Here is a 22,748-nt window from a genome sequence, read left to right as displayed (position 1 = left end):
TTTCACAAAAATAAATCCACTAACGTCATAGTTTGATGTAAAACTAATTTTATTATAAAGTACATTTATCGTATCATATAAAGTCATATTAATTTGATGGGATCTTTTTATAACTGTAACACTTCTCTCCCATATAGTTGATAGATGAAAAGCCATATAAAAAAATTTCAATATATTTATTAGAGTGGATAATTCAAATTGAAGTATATATTGTATAATTTGAATGCAGTAACTTCATGGTGCAACCCTACAAGTTGTTCATGATCTTCTTATCCATATGGTCAACTAGAAAGCCATGATTTCTATATAGAACTAACATATATATAATATATAATATAAAATATATATAACTTTTTAAGCAATTGACTTGTCATAAAATTTTTATTTGATAACATTTTCTCATGTAAAGTACCAATAATATCTAAAAACTATATATAATAAAAAAGAAGATAAAAAATAAATAAATAAATTTAATTTAACTCAAAGCTCTGCGAGAAAAAAAATCCATCCGCTATTATATTAACTTCATTCGAAATTGTACAATATTTTAACTATAGGATATATAATATTATGCCACAAAAATACATCTAGACAGGTAAAGTGTCAAACTTCGTAATTATGTTAGTGATGCATGAATCTAGCAGTGTTTTGAAAAGGAGTTTTGCTACATACAAGCACAATCGTGCACTAATCTGTGTACCAATACTGATTTATTTATACTTAAAATTTAAATTAATACTGTTTTCAATAAAATCTACTTTTTGACCAATCACATTACATTGGTGTACAGATTAGTACACAATTATACTTGCAACTATATTTTTCCTTTGAAAAGATGGTTTTACTTTTTGAGTTTGATACACTTACAAGCTTTTTACAATATTTTATAATTATATTTTAAATTAAATATATTTCTATAAAAATATATTAATTTATAAAAATTATTTGATAAAAATATTTTCCATTTAAAAAAAATTGAGTAAGAAATTATAAAAGAATTATATCTCTATAATTTTTCTTTGGATATTAATACTTATCCCAAAGAGAAAAAAGTCACTAGCTACCGATTATTCTTTTTTTATTTAATAATTATTTATTTATTTTCTAATAATATTGTGAATTTTTTTTAAAAATAATATGTTTAAAAATATTAAAAAATATATAAAAAATAGAAGACAGATAACTTTCTTGATGGAGACTCTCGATAGAGATTTTATGTGGTTGAAAAAAGAAAAACGATATTTGTAATTATTGAATGCATAATTTTAAAAAATAAATAAATAAATATGAAATTTATATAAAAAATTAATTTTTAATAATAAATTTTAATCTTTTTTAAAATAATTATATAATATTTATATATTTAATAATTATACATAGGATTACTCTTATAAAAATGTGTCGTTTTCTTTCCTTGAGGGCGGCCGAACTGGAAAGAAAGGACGCGAAGAAAAACATAGAAAACGACTGATCAAGAGAGATACAGCTTAAGAAAAGCAAAATGAAAAGTACTCTGATTGGCTCGAGTGATCCACAGGAAGAAGTGCACGTGTTCTTTCTTTCTCTCATGGCCAAATAATTGTAAAATAAAAGTCTTGGGGACTCGCACTGAAACGAGAAGAATACACTTCTATAGAAGTAGTTAAAATGTACTAAATAAAGAATATTATAATATAATATAATATAAATAATTTAATTTAATTTTTTATTAGTAATTTTTTTTTTTTTTTGAAATACAGGAGTGGAGGGGTTTAAATTCAAAACTTTCATTTTAAGAATCAAATTATATGTCATCATGCTATTAGGTTTAAAATCGAATCATATGCCATCATGCTATTAGGTTTTTTGCAATGATATTTATAAGTTGTGACTACTATTAATATTTGATGTGAGATTTAACTACTTTTGCTAGTAGATGCATGTAAGGGCTTTCACCAACCCGACCTAGAAACATCAATTTTTGACTCGACCCGAATATGTTTCATATCGATTACCTGTTAATCGATTACCCAAATATGGCACGTGGTGGTGAAACAAACCTGCACACAGATCACCCACTTCAGCACTTCTCGACTTCCACCTTCTATCAAGAGTTCTCTTTCACGTGGGTTAGGGTTTGACTGCCACCATCTCCACCTTGCCTCGCACCGCTCCACCACTTCGTCCTCCATCTGAGTCAGCGTTTGACATTGCTATGCTCCACCAAAGCTCTAGTGTCGACTCTCTTTTGGCTCCGAATCTCAGGTTCATGGCTGTTTGGCTCCATTAACAAGCGACTCGTTCTCCTCCCTCATTGGGAAAATATTGCCACATCAGCGTCGCATGCACTCCTCTCTGCAAAAATGGGGCTCTCGAGCATTGTCGACGACGTCATCTCTATATCGCCGAACCAATTGAGCTCGTCGCTCGCCATCAACAACGACTTGTCCCCTAGATCTGTGAACTTCTCCTCTTGCTTGGCCTTGGTGCTTGCGACGGTTTCAAACTTTGTGGATTTGTTCATCAAGTGGTGGTTTCTAGAAGCCAGCCATGGATGGTTGTTCATCGATTTTCTTAATTATTCTCTTGCCCGCCGACCAGTTCCGTGCTCCAGTGGCTGGTTTGATCTGTTGCCGGCTGTTCCAGCGATTCTTTTACAGCCCTAATTTGATTAATCATATTAAGCTATCTCGACAATCAATTTGATGGATTGTATTAAATCGTTGCAAATGAATGAAATCTTAAATCGTTGTTGGTGTCTCATGCCTCAACAATAGAGACGCTCAAATGAACCTTCTAACAGTATTTCATCCAAACGGTGCCACTCTCAATTTCATTTGTGCTTTGAACGGAATGATTCCTAATTGCAAACGTTCGAACAACCATCAAGAAGAGTTTTTCGAACAGTACTATGTCTTTACAATCCCTCATCTGAACGACTCTACCTTTTAAAATTTGTATATAAATTGAATTTTGATTTGCAAGGAATTCCAAATCATTGCTAAAGATATATTAGCAACGGAATTATACAATTCCTAATATACATGTTTTAAATTAAATTTTAAGTAGCAACAAAATTATATCGTTGGTAAAAAGGGAATCGAGATTTTTGCAACGATTAACTTTCATTAGTAATGATAGTTATATAATTCTGATTTATAATTTCAAGGGAATCATAATTGTTGCTAACATGTTTTTGCAATGAAATAATACCGTTGCTAATATGTTTTAACAAGAAATTATATCGTTATTAATGAGGTTTTTATAATTATGATTTTCTATTTGCAAGGAAATTGAAATCGTTTCTAACATGTTTTTGCAAGTAAATAATACCAATGTTAATGTGTTGTAGTAAGGAAATTATATCATTGTTAATGGGGTTTTTATAATTATGATATTCTATTTGTAAGGAAATTGAAATCGTTGCTAGCATGTTTTTGCAAGGAAATAATACTGTTGCTATTGTGTTTTAGCAAGGAAATAATATCCTTACTAATGAGGTTTTTATAATTCTAACCTTCTATTTGTAAGGAAATTGAAATCGTTGCTAACATGTTTTTGCAAAGAAATAATACCGTTGCTAATGAGGGATTGCAACGTTTCAATTTCGTTAGTAATGATATACTAATTGCTTGTGAGGTTACATGGTTTTGCAATGGGTAAAAATTTGTTGATAGTGAGGATATATGTTTTTGCAATGAAATTATATCGTTGCTAATCAAGATAATGTTTTGATAACGAAATCATATCATTACTAAGCCAATTGTATTTGCAACAAAATTAAACCATTGGTAATGGGTAGAAGCTTTTTGCAACATAAAAATGTCGTTGTTATTGTCTCAGAATCATTGCTAATTGAATTCGCATTCAAAATCCGAGGTTAATTGAAACGATTATTTTGTAACAAGATTTTTTCGCCTCAATTGTATCCATTTGCAAAGAGATTTGGACTTTCGTTGCAAAAAGCTTTTCGTGTTGTAGTGATACATAATTTTTATAATTAAGTGTAGTCTTAAATTTATAAAATCTTGGATTAAGGCGATCCCTTAACATTCATATATAAAATATAAAATACGATACATGAACATTAATTAAACTGTAAAATTAACAAAGAACCAGTCTAACTTAATTTGGATTTAAATGGTGTCAAAATTATCAAAGTATTTTATTGGTGTAGATTGAAGAATTTCTATGAAGTTTGGTAGCAGTTGAAAGGAATTTTTTTATAAACCGTAAAATAGATGCAATTAAAAGAGTAATATTGACCAATTAATTAAGGTCAAAATAAAATAAAGGAATATTGATCATAATACTCGATCATAGTAATATCTAATTAATTAGATAAAATTCACTTGAAATAATTGTCAGTATATAATATGATAGACTTGGTGCATTTTCCAACCACTTTTTGGAAGATTTCCTTTTTCTCATCTTCAAATTAGTCAAAAGTGTTGGGCAACTATTCCAAATTCTTTTTAAAGTTCTTTTATTCTTGACCATTATATGTTATATGAGGAAACTACATTGAATATGGACATAAGGGTGAGAAGGACAGTATTTCCACAAGGTCCTTCAAATCCCAAACCTGCAAGAGAAAAGAAGATGATCCATCTGATTATCTTAATGGACATATGCCTGACGTTCAGGTAGATAGAAAAATGCTTCTATCTTATCTTAATATTTATATAACATAAACAAAAACAAAAACAAATTTCAAATTTCAACTTTTCAACTTTTTTTTTTTATCTAATTATTACAATTTTTTCAAACTTCTCACCGAAAAATAATTCAATTTTTTTAAATTTCAAAATAAAAATAATATTTTAACTTTATAATATTTGTATTCAACTTTTTCTCTCTTCTTTCCCATAATCTCATAAAACATCTCAACTAAAATTATTTTACTATTATTCACAGTAGGAGTGAAAACTGATAACATGTAAATATGTCTAAAACCAGTTGAAATCGGCCAATGAAGGGGGAGAAAACTGGCGACGTCGGTCTCAGTGTAAATCTGGTCGATTCTCCAATGTCATCAGTGACACAATGAGAGAGAGAATGAAGAGAACGTCAACATACTAAGAAGTGAGAACGTCATGATGAGAGAGAAAATGGTGCTGCACTACACCACTATTGTGCCCACGTTGTAATGAGAGAGCTATGGGAAGTGCAATGACACCGCGATGAGAGAGAGAGAGAGAGAGAGGAATGAGAAATATAGAAAGTGAATAGGAGAAATAAGATCGGAAGAAGAAGAGGGAGGGGAGTAATTAATTCCAAACGACATCTTTTGATTTATTTGGTTAAACAAATCAAATAGCATTGTTTCATTTTAGATTTTTTTTTTTTTTTTTCCTAAACGGTATGTGTAAAATAACGTTGTTTCACTTAAATGAAACGACATCGTTTTACTTAAAATATATATAATATATATCGGCCAGTTCGGCGGTTTGAATCAGGTTTAAGCCGAGACCGAACTGGCCTACGTTAGTTTCATCAAGTTCCCACCACTTGTCGATCAATTCTCCACCGGTTTCAATAGGTTCCTAATGGTGCCAGCCGTTTCTATTGGTTCCTATATACTCCTAATTTACAGATCAATCTCAACCCACTATTCAAATAAGTTTAAATCTCACCGATGGTATTTTCTAGAAAGAGTTGGGTGAGATTTTGGCAAGAAGTTTTTCGTTTTTTTGTTAGGCCCATGATTGCCATCAGCATTAATGCTTTTCACTTGGCTGGTTGTATTTAATGCTAATTCGCGAGGGAATGTCCGATCATTCCTTGAGCGCATATCCTAATAAACTGTTCCGTGGTTGCTCGCCTCCTACCTCTTCTTGATACTTGACATAATTTTTCTCGCCCCATTCCTTGCTAGCCATTTCTTGCGGTACCTCATTCGACTTGAGGCTTGCGTTCCTCATTGCTGACAGCTTACCTATTTTCCTCCTGATTCCTCGCGTTTAAGGCTTTTGGTCAGTTGGGCTTGCTTTCTTGGGCCTTTTGCCTTCCCGGTTTTGTACCCAACATTATGAAATATTCGTACTAAAACTTAATTAATAGCTTCAAGTAAGATAGTTCACCCGAATGAAGACTTGAGTATCTAGCATCCGGTTACTCGGATGCAGGCCTATCCACAAGCTGGGCTTAACCTTAGCCTTTCTTTATATATATATATATATATAAACATGGGCTTTTTTCATAAGGCATTTTTTATGGGTATATTTCTTCAATTTTTGTTAAGGTATTCTGTAACAGGCTTTTATCACCCTTTTTGTTTCTAACTAAGGATATTTTTTTAAAATATTTATTATAATTAATTCAATAAAATACATATTTAAGAAAGAAAATGTAGAAATGATTTTAAAATACTCATGTAAAGAACTCTCATATGAGGATTTTAGAATGCTCATGTACAAATTCTTTGTAATATATTATAAGCATCATTTATGCCTTAACCAATTATTTTAGAGTATCACATGGGAATTGGGATGTTTGATTAAATTCACAAGGTCCCAACAATACTAATGAAATTGATATGTTCATTGAAAATTTCCTTTTTCAATACCAAAAACAAAAATCGGTATCGTTGTTAAAATTGTGGGTATATATGTTTTTTAAAATTCTCTCTACTTAAATTGGGTCAATTTAATTTCGAAAAAAGATAACTAGATCAACTTTGCAACATTTAATACAATATAAACGATGTAATATAATATAAACTTTGCATGACATTTGATAAATCTCTCTCTCTAAAGTGAAGTGATCTATTAGAAAAGATAAATTATAACTAAATACAAGTAAAATGATAAATTTACAAGAGGGATAAATGGATTGCATAGAAACGACGCCGTAAATTTCCTAAACCCTTTTCCTCTTTTGCATTTTACTTTTACAGATCAATATCAGGTCAGCTCTTCCATTAGGCGACCTAGGCAGTTGCCTAAGGCCCCTAGTGGAAGAAGGTCTTCCAAAAATATTCAAGTAAAGTTTTCTAAAAGAAAAAAAAGTAATAATTAGAAAAAATCGAATAAATTACTAAAAAATATTAAAAATATCAAATACGTTTTATGTAATTGGTTACCTTTATGGATGATTATATTTTTCTTTTCTTCTTAAAATTCAACCTTTTATTGAATTTTTCTTGGTTTATAGTTTTTTTGTTTTAATCTTTTGGCTAACTATCAAAGCTTTTATTTTCATATTAAGTCATTAACTTATAAAGATATTAATAATGCTCTTAATTACCAAAAATGTACTCATGGCATGATTTTATTTTTTATTTTTTGCTCGAGTGTTCTTGAATCTTTATGATTATATTTCTAAATATATATGTTAATATTGAGATTTCTTTTTTTAGAATTTTATTATGTTTGAGTTCACTTGATGATGACGAAACTTTTTTTCTTATCCTTCTCCTTTTCATTTCTAGTATTGGTACTGAGATATAAAGTGATATTCTCACCTGATCTCTACATAATAACTATTTCACTTAATCTTATTCTATGGTAGACTTGCATTTTATCATTATTAGTTTAATATACAATATGGAAACTATAATAAAAAAATCTACTTTTCAATGCTTATAAAAGATTTTAGTATAATCATTTGAAGAGACAAGGGCCCATTTTTTTCCAAATGCATAAATTTATAGAACTTTATTTACAATAATGGATATAATTGATTTTGAGAATCTAAAGCACATGTTATATAACTAATTTTGATAAAATTCTTTATAAACCGATAATTTTTTAATAAAGATTAGATCGGTTATTAATTAAGAATGTGATATAAAATCTTAATTAAGTAATTCTACTTAACAAAAAGATCTGAATGATTTTTAAATAAAAATATAATGTAAAAATTAAAATATAAAAATTAGAGTAAAAATAAAAATAAAATTATTAAATTTTACTTTTTAAAATAAAAAAACCTCACTCAAAATTTCATCTTATCCTTACGGTATTGAGCCGGCCCTGATCAATATACCCGCAGTTCCTCTCCAATATTCTTCACTCGCTTGCCACCAATCGAGCTCCTCCTCCTCCATCACTGTTCTAAAGAATTGGGCCCCATTCTGGAATTTCTAGCACTATGAGAGAAGTCCATATAAATCGTGCTTCTAGTTTCTGTACCGTTGTATCTTATGAAGAATCCGAAATCCCCCAATCTGTATCAGTAACCGAGAGTGTGGGGAGGCCATCCTTAAATGAAGGAAATCCACCCCTGAAATTGAAAAGAAGTATGTGCATAGTGTATATGATGCTATTGCTCCACATTTCAGTGCCACCCAGTTTGCCAAGTGGCCAAAAGTTGCCACTTTTTATCATCTTTGGCTTCAGGTTCTCTTGTTCTGGATGCAGGATGTGGCAATGGTAATTACTTGGGTCTGAATCCTGATTGCTTTTTCATAGGGTGTGATATAAGTGCTCCTTAATCAAAATCTGTGTGGATAGAGGGCATGAGGTTCTGGTTGCAGATGCTGTAAATCTTCCATACAGAAATAGTTTTGGTGATGCAGCAATCTCTATTGCTTTATTACATCATCTAACTACAGAGACTAGGAGAAGAAAAGCTGTTGAAGAATTAGTTAAGAGTTGTAAAAAGGGTGGCCTAGTTTTGATTACAGTAGGGGCTGTAGAACAGAAGGATGGATCATTTGGTGCAAAATAGACACCTCACACCACTAACAGAAAAGTATGTTGAAGAGTGGATAGGACCAGGAAGTCCTCATGCTCGTAGCCTTTCATCCTTACCATTACAAAGCACCCCAGAAAGTGAGGGAATGGTTCAGGAGAGCATGTAAAACATTCCAAGGGGACTTCAATGGAGAATATGTATGAAATTATAAATGGATCAGTGGCCTTTAAACATGAAGAGAATACCAAGAGGAAGGGTAAGTGGTGTACACAGATATTACCATGTTTTCAGTGAAGGCGAACTTGAGGCTTCTTTCTTTTATAAGTTTTCGTGTTGATTTAACTTGTTTAAATTGTTTTTGTATGTCATTGATGTTGAAAACCACCCAAGTGGCCATGAGTTGCACATGCACCGTAAGGTGCATTGTTTTGGTAGGCACCGTTCAGTGCTTTGTTTTTATTAGGCACTCATCCCATGTTTTCAGCAGCAGAATGCTGTACCGTATTTAGCAACTTGTTGAGGAGAACTCCTCCCATAAATAGGAGAGTTCTGATCTGCAGAGAAGGCAGTGGAGAGGAGAGAAAAGAAAGAGAAAGAGGGACGTGAGAGAATTGAGAATTTGTAGATTTTTATAAATCTTGTACAAATTCTATAAAAGAGGCTCCAGTGGACGTAAGCAATTTGCTGAACCATTTTAAAATTGTTTTGTGTGATTTTCGGACAGGTTAGAGGCACAACAATTGGTATCAGAGCTCTGGTTCAAACTGTTTGAAAATTCAAGTTGCTCAAAATCAATTTTTGACAACTTCAGAGTGTTCCTCGCGTCGAGACGAATCCGTTGCCGCAAACGGAATCGAAAACAGAGGTCGGACGAGCCCACACGCGCCCCTAGAAGGTCAGCGCGTGCATCTACTGTCATCCACGCGCCCCCACGCGCATCGGAGGAAGAAGACGACTGAGCCACACGTGCCCACGCGCCCCCATGCGCTCCGAAGGTTGAAGACGCGTGAAGGACACGCGCCTCACGCGCCCTACAGAGGTTCGGCGCGTGTACTCCACGCGCCTCACTCTCCCCCACGCGCACAAGGTACTGTAGCGCGTGTATTACACGCGCCTACTCGCTGCCCACTCGCACTGTGCAGCGCGTGCATCCCACGCGCCAGACAGATCAGAACCGTCCATTTTTCAGATCCATTTTCGGCTTGATCTAAGCCATTCAGAGTCCGATTTCAGCAATCAAATAGTGCTTTTCTACTATTTAGATCGTTTCGGACTCATCCGTACGGTTAGAATTTTGAAATTTTGAGTCTAAATTTTCTAAATTCAAATGGAAGGATCTGGAAGAGACAGGAGCTCTGAACATGCCAGTAGCTCAGGACGTCGGTCCATTGTGTCAAATACCAAGTTTGAAGTTGAAAAGTTCGATGGAACAAGCAACTTCGGCATGTGGCAGTGTGAAGTCATGGACGTGTTGATCCAACAAGAGTTGGATATTGCGTTGGGAGGAAAGCCAGATGATATGACTGATCAGGGTTGGAAGAAGCTTAATACTCAAGCTTGTAGTACAATCCGATTATGCCTTACCAAAGAACAAAAGTATTTTGTCATGAGAGAGACAAATGCTAAGGTACTTTGGCAGAAATTGGAGGATAAGTTCATGAAGAAGAGTATTGAGAGCCGTTTGCACTTGAAGAAGAAGCTCTTCAGATTCCAATTTCGTGAAGGTATTTCAATGTCTGAACATCTGAATAGTTACAACCAAATTCTTGCTGATTTGTTAAACTTAGATGTTGAAATTGAAGATGAAGATAAAGCTTTACTTTTGTTAAATTCCTTACCCGATACATATGAGCATTTAATTACTACTCTACTGTATGGGAAGGAAAGTATTAGTTTTGACGATGTATCTAGTTCTTTAATTAGCAATGAATACCGAAAAAAGGATAAGCAGGTACATCAAGATACATCAAGTGAAGCTTTAACACCAAGAGGGAGACCACAGTCAAGGTATCCCAGAAAGAAGAACGGTTTTCATTTGAAAACCCGGGCCACATCACGTGGTTCATTAGTCGGCAGAAAACTCGCCAGAGACGAGTGTTCCTTTTGTCACAACAAAGGACACTGGAGGAAGGATTGTCCAAACCGGAAGGGACAACAGCAGAATCAACCCTCTACAGCCAATGTCGTGGACAGAGATAATGATTCGGATTTTTTCTTGATAAGTTCATCATCCATTTGTCATTCCGATGAATGGATTATGGATTCCGGATGTACATATCATATATGTCCCAATCGGGACTGGTTTACTGACTTCACAAAGATCGAGGGTGGAGCAGTACTTATGGGCAATGACAGTGCTTGTAAGACACAGGGAATAGGTAGCATTCGGTTAAAGCTGCACGATGGCAGCATCAAACTCTAACAGAAGTTCGGTATGTTCCGGACTTGCGGAAGAATCTCATCTCACTGGGATATCTGGATTCAAAGGGATTCAGAATTGCCATTGAAGACGGAACTCTTAAAGTATTAATGGGAGTTCAGGTGGCAATGAAGGGGTTAAGGCGAGGAAACTTATACTTCTTGCAGGGAAGTACTGTTGATGGAAGAGCTTCCACAGGCTGTGAGAAGCTAGATGAGACTGATGCCGACACCACCAGTCTTTGGCATATGCGTATGGGACACGCCGGAGAAAAAGCTTTGCAAACACTGGTGAAGCAAGGTTTACTCAAAGGTGCCAAGACTGGTAAACTATCTTTCTGTGAGCACTGTGTATTAGGGAAGCAGAGGCGGATCAAGTTTGGAACCGCAGTACACAATACACAGGGAATTCTTGACTATGTGCACTCCGATGTTTGGGGACCTACCCAAAATGCATCTTTGGGAGGTAAACATTGGTTTGTAACTTTGGTTGATGATTATTCTCATCGTGTGTGGGTGTATACGATGAAGAATAAAGATGAAGTGCTGAAAATCTTCCTTGATTGGAAGAAAATGGTTGAGACTCAGACCGGCAGGAAGATCAAGCGGCTCAGATCTGATAATGGAGGTGAGTACACTTCAGACCCCTTCATGGAAGTATGCCGGAGAGAGGGAATTGTCAGACACTTCACGGTACGAGGTACACCGCAGCAGAACGGTGTGGCAAAACGAATGAATCGTACTTTATTAGAGAAAGTGCGATGTATGTTGCTGAATGCTGGACTCAGTAAGAAATTTTGGGCTGAAGCTGTGACATATGCCTGCCACCTCATCAACCGACTACCCGCAACTGCCAATGATGGGAAGACACCCATTGAAATGTGGAGAGGTAAACATGCTACTGATTATGACTTTTTACACATTTTCGGATGTCCTGCTTACTATCATGCTAAAGAAAGTAAGCTTGATCCTAGAGCCAAGAAAGCAAAATTCTTGGACTTTAGTACCGGTGTAAAAGGGTATAGACTCTGGTGCATAGAGTCCAAAAAGGTAATAATCAGTAGAGATGTTACATTCAACGAATCTGAAATGCTTAAGTCACATAAGCATAAAGATTCTAGTGAAGGCAGCAGTGATGGCGAAACATCAAATGATTCGCAGAATGTAGAGTTTATTACTTCAAAGAGGTTGGAAAAGCATGGACAAGATGAGACTGATAATCCAGTCACAATACCTCCATGTCAACCCGAATCAATAGCAACCAACAGACCGAGACGAGAGAAACGTGTACCAACACGTTATGCAGACTATGTGACATATGCATTACCAGCTGAAGGGGGTGAGATCCCAACCACTTACAGAGAAGCCGTACAGTCCAGTGAACAAGTTGAATGGACAAAAGCGATGAATGAAGAGATGCATTCTCTTCACCAGAACCAGACTTGGGAGCTTGTGCCGCTTCCAAAAGGAAAGAAGGTAATTGGCTGTAAGTGGATCTTCAATCAGAAAGATGATCAAGCTGCTAAAAATGGAGTGCGATACAAAGCTAGGTTGGTAGCCAAGGGCTACGCTCAAACAGAGGGAATTGACTACAGTGAAGTATTCTCTCCTGTTATGAAGCATTCATCCATTCGGATATTGCTAGCTTTGGTTGCACAATATGATCTTGAGTTAGCACAGCTTGATGTGAAGACAGCTTTCTTACATGGTGATCTGGAAGAGGAGATTTATCTGTCTCAACCAGAATGATTCAAAGAAGCTGGTAAAGAAAATTGGGTATGCAGTCTGAAGAAGTCTCTCTATGGCTTGAAGCAGTCATCTCGGCAGTGGTATAAGTGGTTTGACCGTTTTATGATGGATCTGAAATACACTCGTTGCCAATACGATCATTGTGTATATTTCAGAAAACTTGCAGATGGATCTTTCATTTATTTGCTTTTATATGTGGATGATATGTTAATTGCATGTAAAAGTAAGGGGGAGATAGATCGTTTAAAAACTCAGTTAAGTAATGAGTTTGAAATGAAAGATCTGGGAGAAGCACGAAGAATACTGGGGATAGAGATCAGCAGAGACAGGGTGAAAAGTACAGTTCACCTTACTCAGAAGCAGTATCTGAAGAGAATACTACAACGCTTCAACATCTACTCGAAGACGAAGCCGGTGAGTACTCCTATGGCCTCATATTTCAAGCTCAGTGCATTGCAGTCTCCTAAAACTGATGAAGAGCGGGACTACATGAGGAATGTCCCATATGCAAGTGTTGTTGGAAGCTTAATGTATGCCATGGTGTGTACACGATCTGATATCTCCCAGGCCGTTAGATTAGTTAGTCGCTATATGCATAATCCTAGAAAGGTTCATTGGCATGCGGCTAAGTGGATTCTACGGTATATTGCTGGGACCGTAGATGTTGGTTTGAGATTCGAGAAGAGTGAAGATAGTCTAGTAATTGGATATGTTGACTCAGACTATGCAGGTGATCTTGACAAACGTCGATCGACAACAGGTTATGTGTTCACTATGGCTGGAGGACCAGTTAGTTGGCGATCAACTTTGCAGTCAACAATTGCACTATCATCAACTGAGGCTGAATACATGGCTGTAACAGAAGCCGTGAAAGAAGCTATTTGGTTGTAGGGGTTGGTAACAAATTTGGGCTTTGAGCAGCAAGAGATTACCGTTTACTGTGACAGTCAAAGTGCAATCCATTTGGCAAAGAATCAGGTTTATCATTCTCGAACAAAACATATAGATGTCCGATTTCACTTTGTACGTGAAATATTAGAAGAAGATGACATCAAACTTCAGAAGATTGGCACTGAAGATAATCCAGCAGATATGTTGACGAAGGTCGTCACAGGAATCAAGTTCCAACACTGTTTGGACTTGATCAGTATTGTACACTGCTGAGCACCCTCGGGTGAAATGGAGCATATTCGATAGCAGAAGTCTCTCATGTCAAAAAAAGGAGGTGCGTTCATTTGAAAAATGAATCAATTTGCAAACAGCCTGGTATGGCACACTTGGGTGGAGGGGGTGATTGTTGAAAGCCACCCAAGTGGCCATGAGTTGCACATGCACCGTAAGGTGCATTGTTTTGGTAAACACCGTTCGGTGCTTTGTTTTTATTAGGCACCCATCTCATGTTTTCAGCAGCAGAATGCTGCACCGTATTTAGCAACTTGTTGAGGAGAACTCCTCCTATAAATAGGAGAGTTCTGATCTGCAGAGAAGGCAGTGGAGAGGAGAGAAAAGAAAGAGAAAGAGGGACGTGAGAGAATTGAGAATTTGTAGATTTTTATAAATCTTGTACAAATTCTATAAAAGAGGCTCCAGTGGACGTAAGCAATTTGCTGAACCACTTTAAAATTATTTTGTGTGATTTTCGGACAGGTTAGAGGCACAACAATTGATTCATTGTCCCCCTTGCTCGAATTGTCTCTAAATAGAAAGCTATGCCCCCACCCCCTTCTGCCTGTGCTTCTCTATGTCTCTGTGTATGATTGTTGACCTTGCCTCTTGTTTGGGGTGCCTTTGATCCCAATACCTATGGATTCTGGGGTGATTCCTTCCAATCATATTGCAGATACACACACACACATATGTATGCATGTGTTGTTTTATGCAATGAAGTCGACTCACTTGCCTTTGTAGCATTTCCCAGGCAGTGTTAATTTTGTGATGAATTCAGTACAAAATTCTTGGCAAGTACTCACGCCAGCCAATTCCGTTGACTTATCTTTGGGTACGGGAGATTGAGATTCTTTTTTGTAGGATTAGCATATAGAAATATGTGGCTGCTAGTCAGGATTTTCCTGTAACAACTCCTTAACAGGAATGCTCATATCTGTGTGAGTTTGTGCTGAAGACCGTTTACTGCAAGTGAAAAGGCCGATTGTGCTAATTGACAGTCCAAAAATGAGAGGAAGCCCCCATTAGTATTAGTGCCATTTGTCAAAGTAACTTCGACCGGTGTTTCCTTGCAATAATTGCATAACATGAATGCTTATACCTCCGCAAGTTTGTGCCAGATGACTATATGTACTGCACAGAGAAGCCAATTGTGTTAACTGAAAGACCTATAATGAGAGAGGCCTATTGATGTTAATGTTTAAGAAACTTAAAAAAGAAAATCGAAGCTCAATTATTAAACTTTGATGATCTTAACCATTTTCAAGTGTAACTAGACATAACCCTCCGTTGTTTTCCTGGCTTTTTAGTTGTTTTCCTGGCTTTTTAAGTGCTAGCACAAGATTTCTAGATAGATATATGAAATATTTTGCTTTTTATTGATTCTGTAATATCTTTTTTCCCATGTTCATCCAAGCCTTGACATGCTTGTGTATGTATGATGCATGATGTTTTCTCCCTCCTTGCTTATCATGCCTTTCTGCAGGTTGGTATACGGTATGGGCAATGTAGTAATTGTCGATCGGTTTTATGACAAATCAAACTGGTGTATCATTCTTGAAAAGATATGATGACATATTGAACTTGCTGCCTTGGCGAGCCAAATGGGTTTTGTATAAGATGCTTTATCTGGCAAACTTCCATGCGTCAAAAGTTGACCCATGTGCACATATCACTGAAAAATTAGTGGTTATGATGGTCAGTGTACTGTTTCTAACATCTGTGGCGAAGGCTTGGCCCCATTTGGGAGGTGGGGAGATACTCAAAAGTTTGTGTGCATGCGTGTTTGTGGTCGAGCAGCATACTGGTGAGTATCAAGTATTGACCTTCAAAGTTCAAAGGGATGTACCATACCATCACGTGGAGATCTTGGGTGATTCGATGTATACCATTACCATGTATTGGTCTTTTAAATTATATTTTTAAAGAGTAGTTTTATTTGAAAGCATTTATACCATATACCATCCACATGGCATAATTTGATTGGTAAGGTTAAAAAATATTCAAATTTTAAAGTTTCTCTTCCAAATTAAATTATGCCATCTGGATGGTGTGTGGTGTAAAGACCTTTTAAGTAAAATTATTCATTTTTAAAGGTGCAACTATGCCTTTCATACCTTTAAGTAAAATTATTCATTTTTAGGGGAAAAAATTAAGAGGCTATTATGCCTTTGTGCTAATCAAACTTGGATCAAATTTCAGTTCATTCGAGTCATGCATATCAAGTTGCATTTACCATTTTTTAAATGAGAAGAATGCAGCGAGTGAGGAAACCCTGAACAAGCTCAAAACTATGAGATTAGTTTTTAGTTCATTGTCAACTTTCAATTGCATTTTAAGAAGGCATTTTTTGGAACCCAATTGAAATAGCTTTGAAATGACCCCTTCTACTCATCATCCCTACACTCCACTTGATTTTTTTATTTTTTATTTTATTATTAAACTAAAGGAATTCTTCAACATATCATCCATACACCACATATTTGGTAAGAGAAAAAAATATAATAAAAAATTTAAAAAAATTATATATGGTGTAAAGATGATGAGTAGAATTTTTTGAAACATGTAAGATAAATGATATGGCATTTCAGTTTGTGCGAAAAAATCCCACTACCGTGATGAATGGTCGCCTACAATGACATTTCAGCTCACAGTGTCGGAAGGATTCCATTGAAATCTGTTATCTAAGAATTCATGCACCCACAATTCGACATTTAAACATCTGTCAAGATTGCAAGGAGAGAAATGATCACGCGGTCACCATGTCACTAGTATGGCCATTAATACAATTAATTCTAAAGTAAATCATCCTCAATGCCTTAATTCTATTAAAAAAGACGAAAATTTTCAGAACAAATATGGAAGGCAATCAGGATGTTTAAGCACTACATGGTATAAAAGATCATAAAGTCCCATGAACAAGTTTTCTCGTGCTTACAAAACGATCCACCATCAAGCAAGTGCCACCATATTGTTCCAACAAAGACTACAATGCCTTCAGGTGGGAGGTATGATAGATAAATGGAATGATAACATGAAACAAATTGCAAGCATTACATGCTAACGTTTCCAAAATTATGGAAGGTATTTGAATTACTAGGTATTGTGTAAGAAAACTAGGAGTAAAACTAACACTAGCAGTTCAAGCTCCAGTCATATTGCTGATATATCACCTTTAACTGAGAGTTGGCAAGCAAATCCAGTAATGCTTCTGAGTCAGCAGGCTCTAAGTAGTTTGATGCATGCTTTAGTACCTCTACCTCACTCTTGCCAAAATCTACATTAAACCTGGGCACCGATTCAGGTAATAGCATAAGATACCATAAGTTGCAATCTAAATCAACTTATCACAAAATCATGATTGCATAAAATACTGAATTAACAGTATTTCTGTTCTATGACTAGGCTACACAAAGAGATGGTGTGGGCAGGTGTGTATGCATATAGTACCTTATGTATCTGTACGCATGAGAGAGAGAGAGAGAGAGAGAGAGAGAGAGAGAGAGAGAGTTTCTGATGTTTGACATTCATTACTATAGAGAAGTGCTCCATGGACAAAGGTACACCCCCCTCCCGGGAAAAAAAAGAATTACAATATTCCCTCCATTCTTAAACCTTACCATTTAAGGATCTTACTGGCTGATGCAACCTTGGCATTCATATCAACAATGATTCCTCCATTTCTTAAAAAATTACGGGCTGCGTCCATTAACTCTTTATCAATATTCCCTGGAGAATAGCATTGTAGTGCAGGCCCAGACTGGGTGCCACAAACCAGTGCAAAGTGTACAAGAGGCTCCGGATAAGGAAGAGCTACCTGGTACAAAAGAATAAAGATTTTTTTTTGATAGGTTACAAAAGAATAAAGATCGCCAATCAAGAATCCAACCCTTGGCAAATAAAGAGAAAGCAAACAGAAATCACTGAGAAGTTTTCAACATAATCTAATATGGAAAACCCCCAGTGTCTTGTCCCTTTTACATTCCGATCTATCATAGATGTGACAGAAGGAAAAACTGCTTCTACTCTAATATGGGAAACTGTTCAAGTAGAGGTGCATAGCAAAAGCCTAATGCATTCATCTTGTATATATCAAGGCAGGAATTGCTCAGTGGCTAGGGCCCCATGCATAAAAAATTAATACGCTCCTTGGTTACCCTTCCACAATGAATGTTATGATACAAAAACCTCATATATTGGTCCTGAGCAAAATTACGCCACCTCATTGGACAGAGATGGTCAAGTGGCAGTTAAAAGAGGAATTTAGTCCATAAAAATGTACACTGATATTGATACTCGAGAAAATTACATTGCAGCTTTCGTACCTTGGAACGTTTATCTTTTGCACCAAATGGCTTCATGAGATTGAATGGTGGTCGCTGGTTGCCCCTTAAAATACCATTTTGAATAGCTGATAGTGAGAAGGTGGACCCACCAATAACATACTTAAAGTCTCCAAACAACTTTCTCCGTTCCAGTGGCCCAGCTGGATGACCCAAAACCAAAATCGCATGGATGGCCATCATATTATAGAGATTTATAAAGAAGGCAAGCTTCTCTTCCCTTGGCATATCTTGGACTTCCACTCTTTGAAGCTCCTGAACTATTCTCAAGTACCTAGAGAGATGTACAAATGACTTGAATATTTTTTGATAAATAAACAAATTGTATTGATCAAACAAATGACTTGAATATAAGAACTCGAATTTGTTGATCAATACTCGATAGGGACTTTTGCTCACAAACCTTGCAAATTCTTCACTTCCATGAATACTTCTGTAATCCACGTGCTTTCCATCTTCTGACGTGTAGGCTTCAAGAATTCCATAGAACAAAAATCTCAGCCTAGATGCAATGTCCAGGATAGGCTTTGGTTTCACATCAGTTATACCCCGAGGGATGTTATGACATTGAGATGACACAATAGGATCATCATCCAAGAAGCGATACAAGTGGTTACCATCTTCAAACAGATTCTCTCTAGAGAAATGGAAACAGAGACAGAGAGAGAAGAATGGTCAATCATGGAATAAAAAAAAAAAAAAAACAAGAGTCACAAGTATAAAGATCAAGAAGCCCGCCCTTCAAGAGACTTACTCAAGAACGTGTTGAAAAAAGAATGTGCTAGCAAGCTTTCGTCCAAATTCAATAGCCTGTCCCAAAACACAAGAACAAGACAAAATGAAATGAAGATGTTAAGCAATGAAATAATCAAGATAAAACACAGATGAACTGAGAAAGAATTTTTATTTTGAATTTATATTAATAACTTGTTGTTTGACTATCAATTCAAGAGGGCCATTCAATATGTAATAGATTAAATGGGCAGAGATACCCCTCTCAGCCTCCTATTCAGAAGTAAATACAGGAAGAAAAGAAAGGATACTGATTACAATATATGAAATCTTTTCTAGATATGAGACACAATAGAGACAGAAAGGCTCGGGGATCTATAATACCAAAGATCCCCATTCAAGGCCATCTAGATTGCTCCTTTACCTAACCTAGAAGCACCCATAATAAGTAAACTGCTCAAGCGTCGCTTGTGCTGAAAATAACAAAAACCTTTAAACTGCTCAAGCGTCACTTGTGCTGAAAATAACAAAAACCATAAAGGTCACAGAATTGATACAGATATATCTAGAAAGAAAAATCCAATGCAAAGGGCATCCCACTGCACTTGTAATCTGATAAGGAGTAAGAATATGTATTTTTTTTTTTTTTTTATAAGTAAGAATAGCTAAACTCTAGGAGTTGAATAAACATTATAGCCAATAGGTAGATCATTAATATGCATATCCTTCATCATGGCCAATGGATCTACCATCCAACTGTCACCCACCCAAAAAGCAAGATCCTAACCTAAGCTCTCAAATCAAGTGATGGTCCTAGAAATGCATATTTTTTTTTTTATAAGTAAGAAAATTTATTAATCCTCATAATTAGGCAAAACCCAAGTACATAGGTAGTATACCAGAGACATATACCTAATTACAGCCTACTAGCCCCCTCTAAAACAATGGCCTTGGCCCAAAGTACAAGAACGTTCTTTATTTTCAAAGCATTGTCCATTCCTCTCGTTCCATATACACCACATAAGACATACAAGCATCATCTAGAAATGCATAAATTACAAAAACAAAATCAACTTCTAGAGTACTTATCCAAAAAAAAAAAAAAACTTCTAGTGTTAGATCAACTTAAACTTTAATTAAGGTTTAAAACTATGAGTGCATGAAGTACTTGCAATGGTTTTGTGATTTATTTTACTTTTACATCGTCAAAGTGTTCAATTAAATAACTAAAACGTCAACAATCTGTGCATGCAAATTTGTGTGCGAGTGTTTTGTTGTGAATCTTACACAATACTAAGGGTCAGTGATTGGTGAAAAAGTTTAACTTATATGACTGAAGGAAATCTTCTAGTCCCGACATAATATAAGGCCCAGATACCCTTCACGTGTTGAACACTCAAGACAGTCAGACTGAGCCATGATCCCCAGAAAGTAAATTGACTTTCTCCAAACCTCAAAATAAAATATAACTGACCTCTTCCCTTTCCAAATACTGATCCTCTGATAAGAAATCCACAGCTTCTGAACCTATAAAACAGTTAGTGAACCTTCGCATTTTATAAAATCGGTCCTTAACAATAATAACTTCTTTCATTTTTCGGACAAGTAGAGCCAGTTCATCAAAAGCCCCACTACTTGAGAGGTCATCTTCACCAGAAAGAGGCGGCAAAGGAGCTTCAAATGATGGTGCTTCATTTATCAGATAATCAATCTTTTCATCAAGCTTTCCAGATTCATTCAAGGCCTTTAGCTCACTCACCCCTCCAATAAGGATTTCATTGAAGAACACCTTGGGAACAGCAGAAGACCCAGAAATCTTCTCCAGTTCCAGCTTTCTACTGGGGTAGATATCTATGTTTATTTCAACGTATCTGAGCCTTTTCCAGAACAAAAATAACCTAGCCTCTTTGCAATCCAGGCATCCTAACCTTGTGTACAGAATAACTCTTCCTTTCATGGCTATAGGTTGTGTTGATCCTTTGCTGACTTCCTCCCTCTGCTCAGCATTGTTATCTGCATCGGCATTGTGTGACATCATAATATAGCTTAAAGGATTCCACACAGACCTCTCTGTTGTTTTCTGAGGGCCTTCTTTCACATCACTATTTTCAGAGGAATCAGGTACGTCCTTACTTTCATCACCAGGAAAATCCTGTCCATCTTCATCTTTTTTCCCAGAAAGGCGACGTAGAACGCTAGAAACTGCAACTGCACCCTTCTCCTTAACAAAGTTTGTGAGTGCCACTGCTTTCTCTACTACACCCTCCGTTCCATCAAAGACAGGCTCCTCTTCATTCTCCTCACCAAACACCCCCTCCATATTTTGGTCCATATCATCCTCTTGAGCTTTAGACTCCAAATCCCTATTCTTATTCATCTTGTCACCTAAATCCCTGCTGTCATTCATCTTGAGAACAGAGTCAACTTGGCCAATATCATCATCCAACTTTTGTTCTTGAGCTTTAACCTGAAAATTCATACCCTCATCCATCTTATCACCTGATTCATCTTGCAGATTATCATGGCCAAATTTAGGATTATCCCGCCTCTCCTTTAATGGTTCCTCTCGATCTTCCTCCTGAACAAGAAGTTCTTCCTCCACCTTTTCGACGGTTGGAGAATTCACTACACTTTTCACAGTTGAGTCTTCTTTTTCCATAATGCCAGCAAGATATAAGTTTGAAAGCCAACTGATCAAAACATTGCACGGAGTTTTTGGATGATTGTGCACACTTGCAGATTGTGAGAGTTTAAACAGTTAATGCAGCTGCTACAAGAAGTTAAACAAGAGCTTAAAAAGTCATTATTTTGCGCACATAACTGCATGTTAAAATATAACAACTGAGGCACTATAAACATGACTGCAAACTCTTAATTCATAAATTTCTACTTGCAGGTAATAATACAAACTTCAGACACTCATAAAGCAGTTACAGGATAAAAATGAAAACCAAAAGGTAAATGACTTGGGTTCTAGATTGCCAGGAGTGATTGGATGGTTTGTGTCTGCCCACATGCAATACCATTGTAATTCCCCATCTAATCAATTCTTATAGCTGTGCCTAACATGATAGGATGGCCTTAAAAATCCTTGACGACCCAAGACAGTAGTTAACGGAGCCATTACAAATGAAAATGCAGGCATATTAAAGAGATTAATTGTAGATTCTAGAGGTACCCTGTTGGAAAAATGTTTCTGCTGCCATAACAGACACGTAAGAGTCATGCCTTGTTCATCCAGACAAAAATATCAGATGTCGAATATATCAGATCAGTCAAGATAAGAACAGAAAACAACAACCCATCTAGCCAAACCACAAGATGGTTTAGTAAATAAAACATTCAACATACATTAGTTCGTCCATGGTTGTGGTAAGAAAGATCTGTGCTTGGACTTATAAAAAAAAAAAATATTTCTCAAAAGAGTAATTTCCAATCAAAAGAGTAAATCCAATCATACTGTTGCCTATGGAGCCCACTTAAATAATTTCCATCAAATGAACCGGTCAATAGCTAATGCAAGTCTTAGAATATTTAATCCCAAAGATTCGAACAAGGTAAGAAAAAGGATAGAGATTCAAAGTTTGGTCAAAGAACCAACTGCCTAGAAAACATACATAGAAAACCAGGACAAATGCATAAAGCAACAACAAATCAATTAAAGCTACCCGAATACAGAGAAAGTGAAAAATTAAAAAATCTTTTGAAACAATTTCGTTTCTA

At 36.0% G+C, this 22,748-nt stretch overlaps 1 protein-coding gene and 1 pseudogene across 1 annotated transcript; one reads left to right on the top strand and one right to left on the bottom strand.

Annotated features, from left to right (window-relative positions):
* Positions 1-2,342: 2,342 nt before the first annotated feature.
* Positions 2,343-16,156, top strand: LOC122310374 (annotated as a pseudogene).
* A 669-nt stretch (positions 16,157-16,825) lies between these two features.
* Positions 16,826-21,708, bottom strand: LOC122309458. The gene is made up of 6 exons (XM_043122954.1): positions 20,500-21,708; positions 19,048-19,103; positions 18,697-18,930; positions 18,276-18,567; positions 17,571-17,767; positions 16,826-17,238 (listed from the first exon to the last, which is right to left on the bottom strand). The coding sequence occupies exons 1-6, from the start codon at positions 21,682-21,684 to the stop codon at positions 17,085-17,087; spliced, it is 2,118 nt and encodes a 705-aa protein (XP_042978888.1). The 5' UTR covers positions 21,685-21,708; the 3' UTR covers positions 16,826-17,084.
* Positions 21,709-22,748: the final 1,040 nt, after the last annotated feature.

The sequence above is a fragment of the Carya illinoinensis genome, chromosome 5 (genome assembly GCF_018687715.1).
Source record: "Carya illinoinensis cultivar Pawnee chromosome 5, C.illinoinensisPawnee_v1, whole genome shotgun sequence".
In the NCBI taxonomy this organism is placed as follows: domain Eukaryota; kingdom Viridiplantae; phylum Streptophyta; class Magnoliopsida; order Fagales; family Juglandaceae; genus Carya; species Carya illinoinensis.
This window is presented reverse-complemented; position numbering and strand designations above follow the sequence as displayed.

Bases quoted from the DNA above. Each gene is read 5' to 3' on its own strand.
- LOC122309458 (XM_043122954.1), bottom strand. From the start codon at position 21,684: ATGGAAAAAGAAGACTCAACTGTGAAAAGTGTAGTGAATTCTCCAACC. The intron at 19,104-20,499 runs GTCAGTTATATT...GTTTTGGGACAG, and splicing joins AGTATTTGGAAAGGGAAGAG to GCTATTGAATTTGGACGAAA. The intron at 18,931-19,047 runs GTAAGTCTCTTG...CCATTTCTCTAG, and splicing joins TTTTTTCAACACGTTCTTGA to AGAGAATCTGTTTGAAGATG.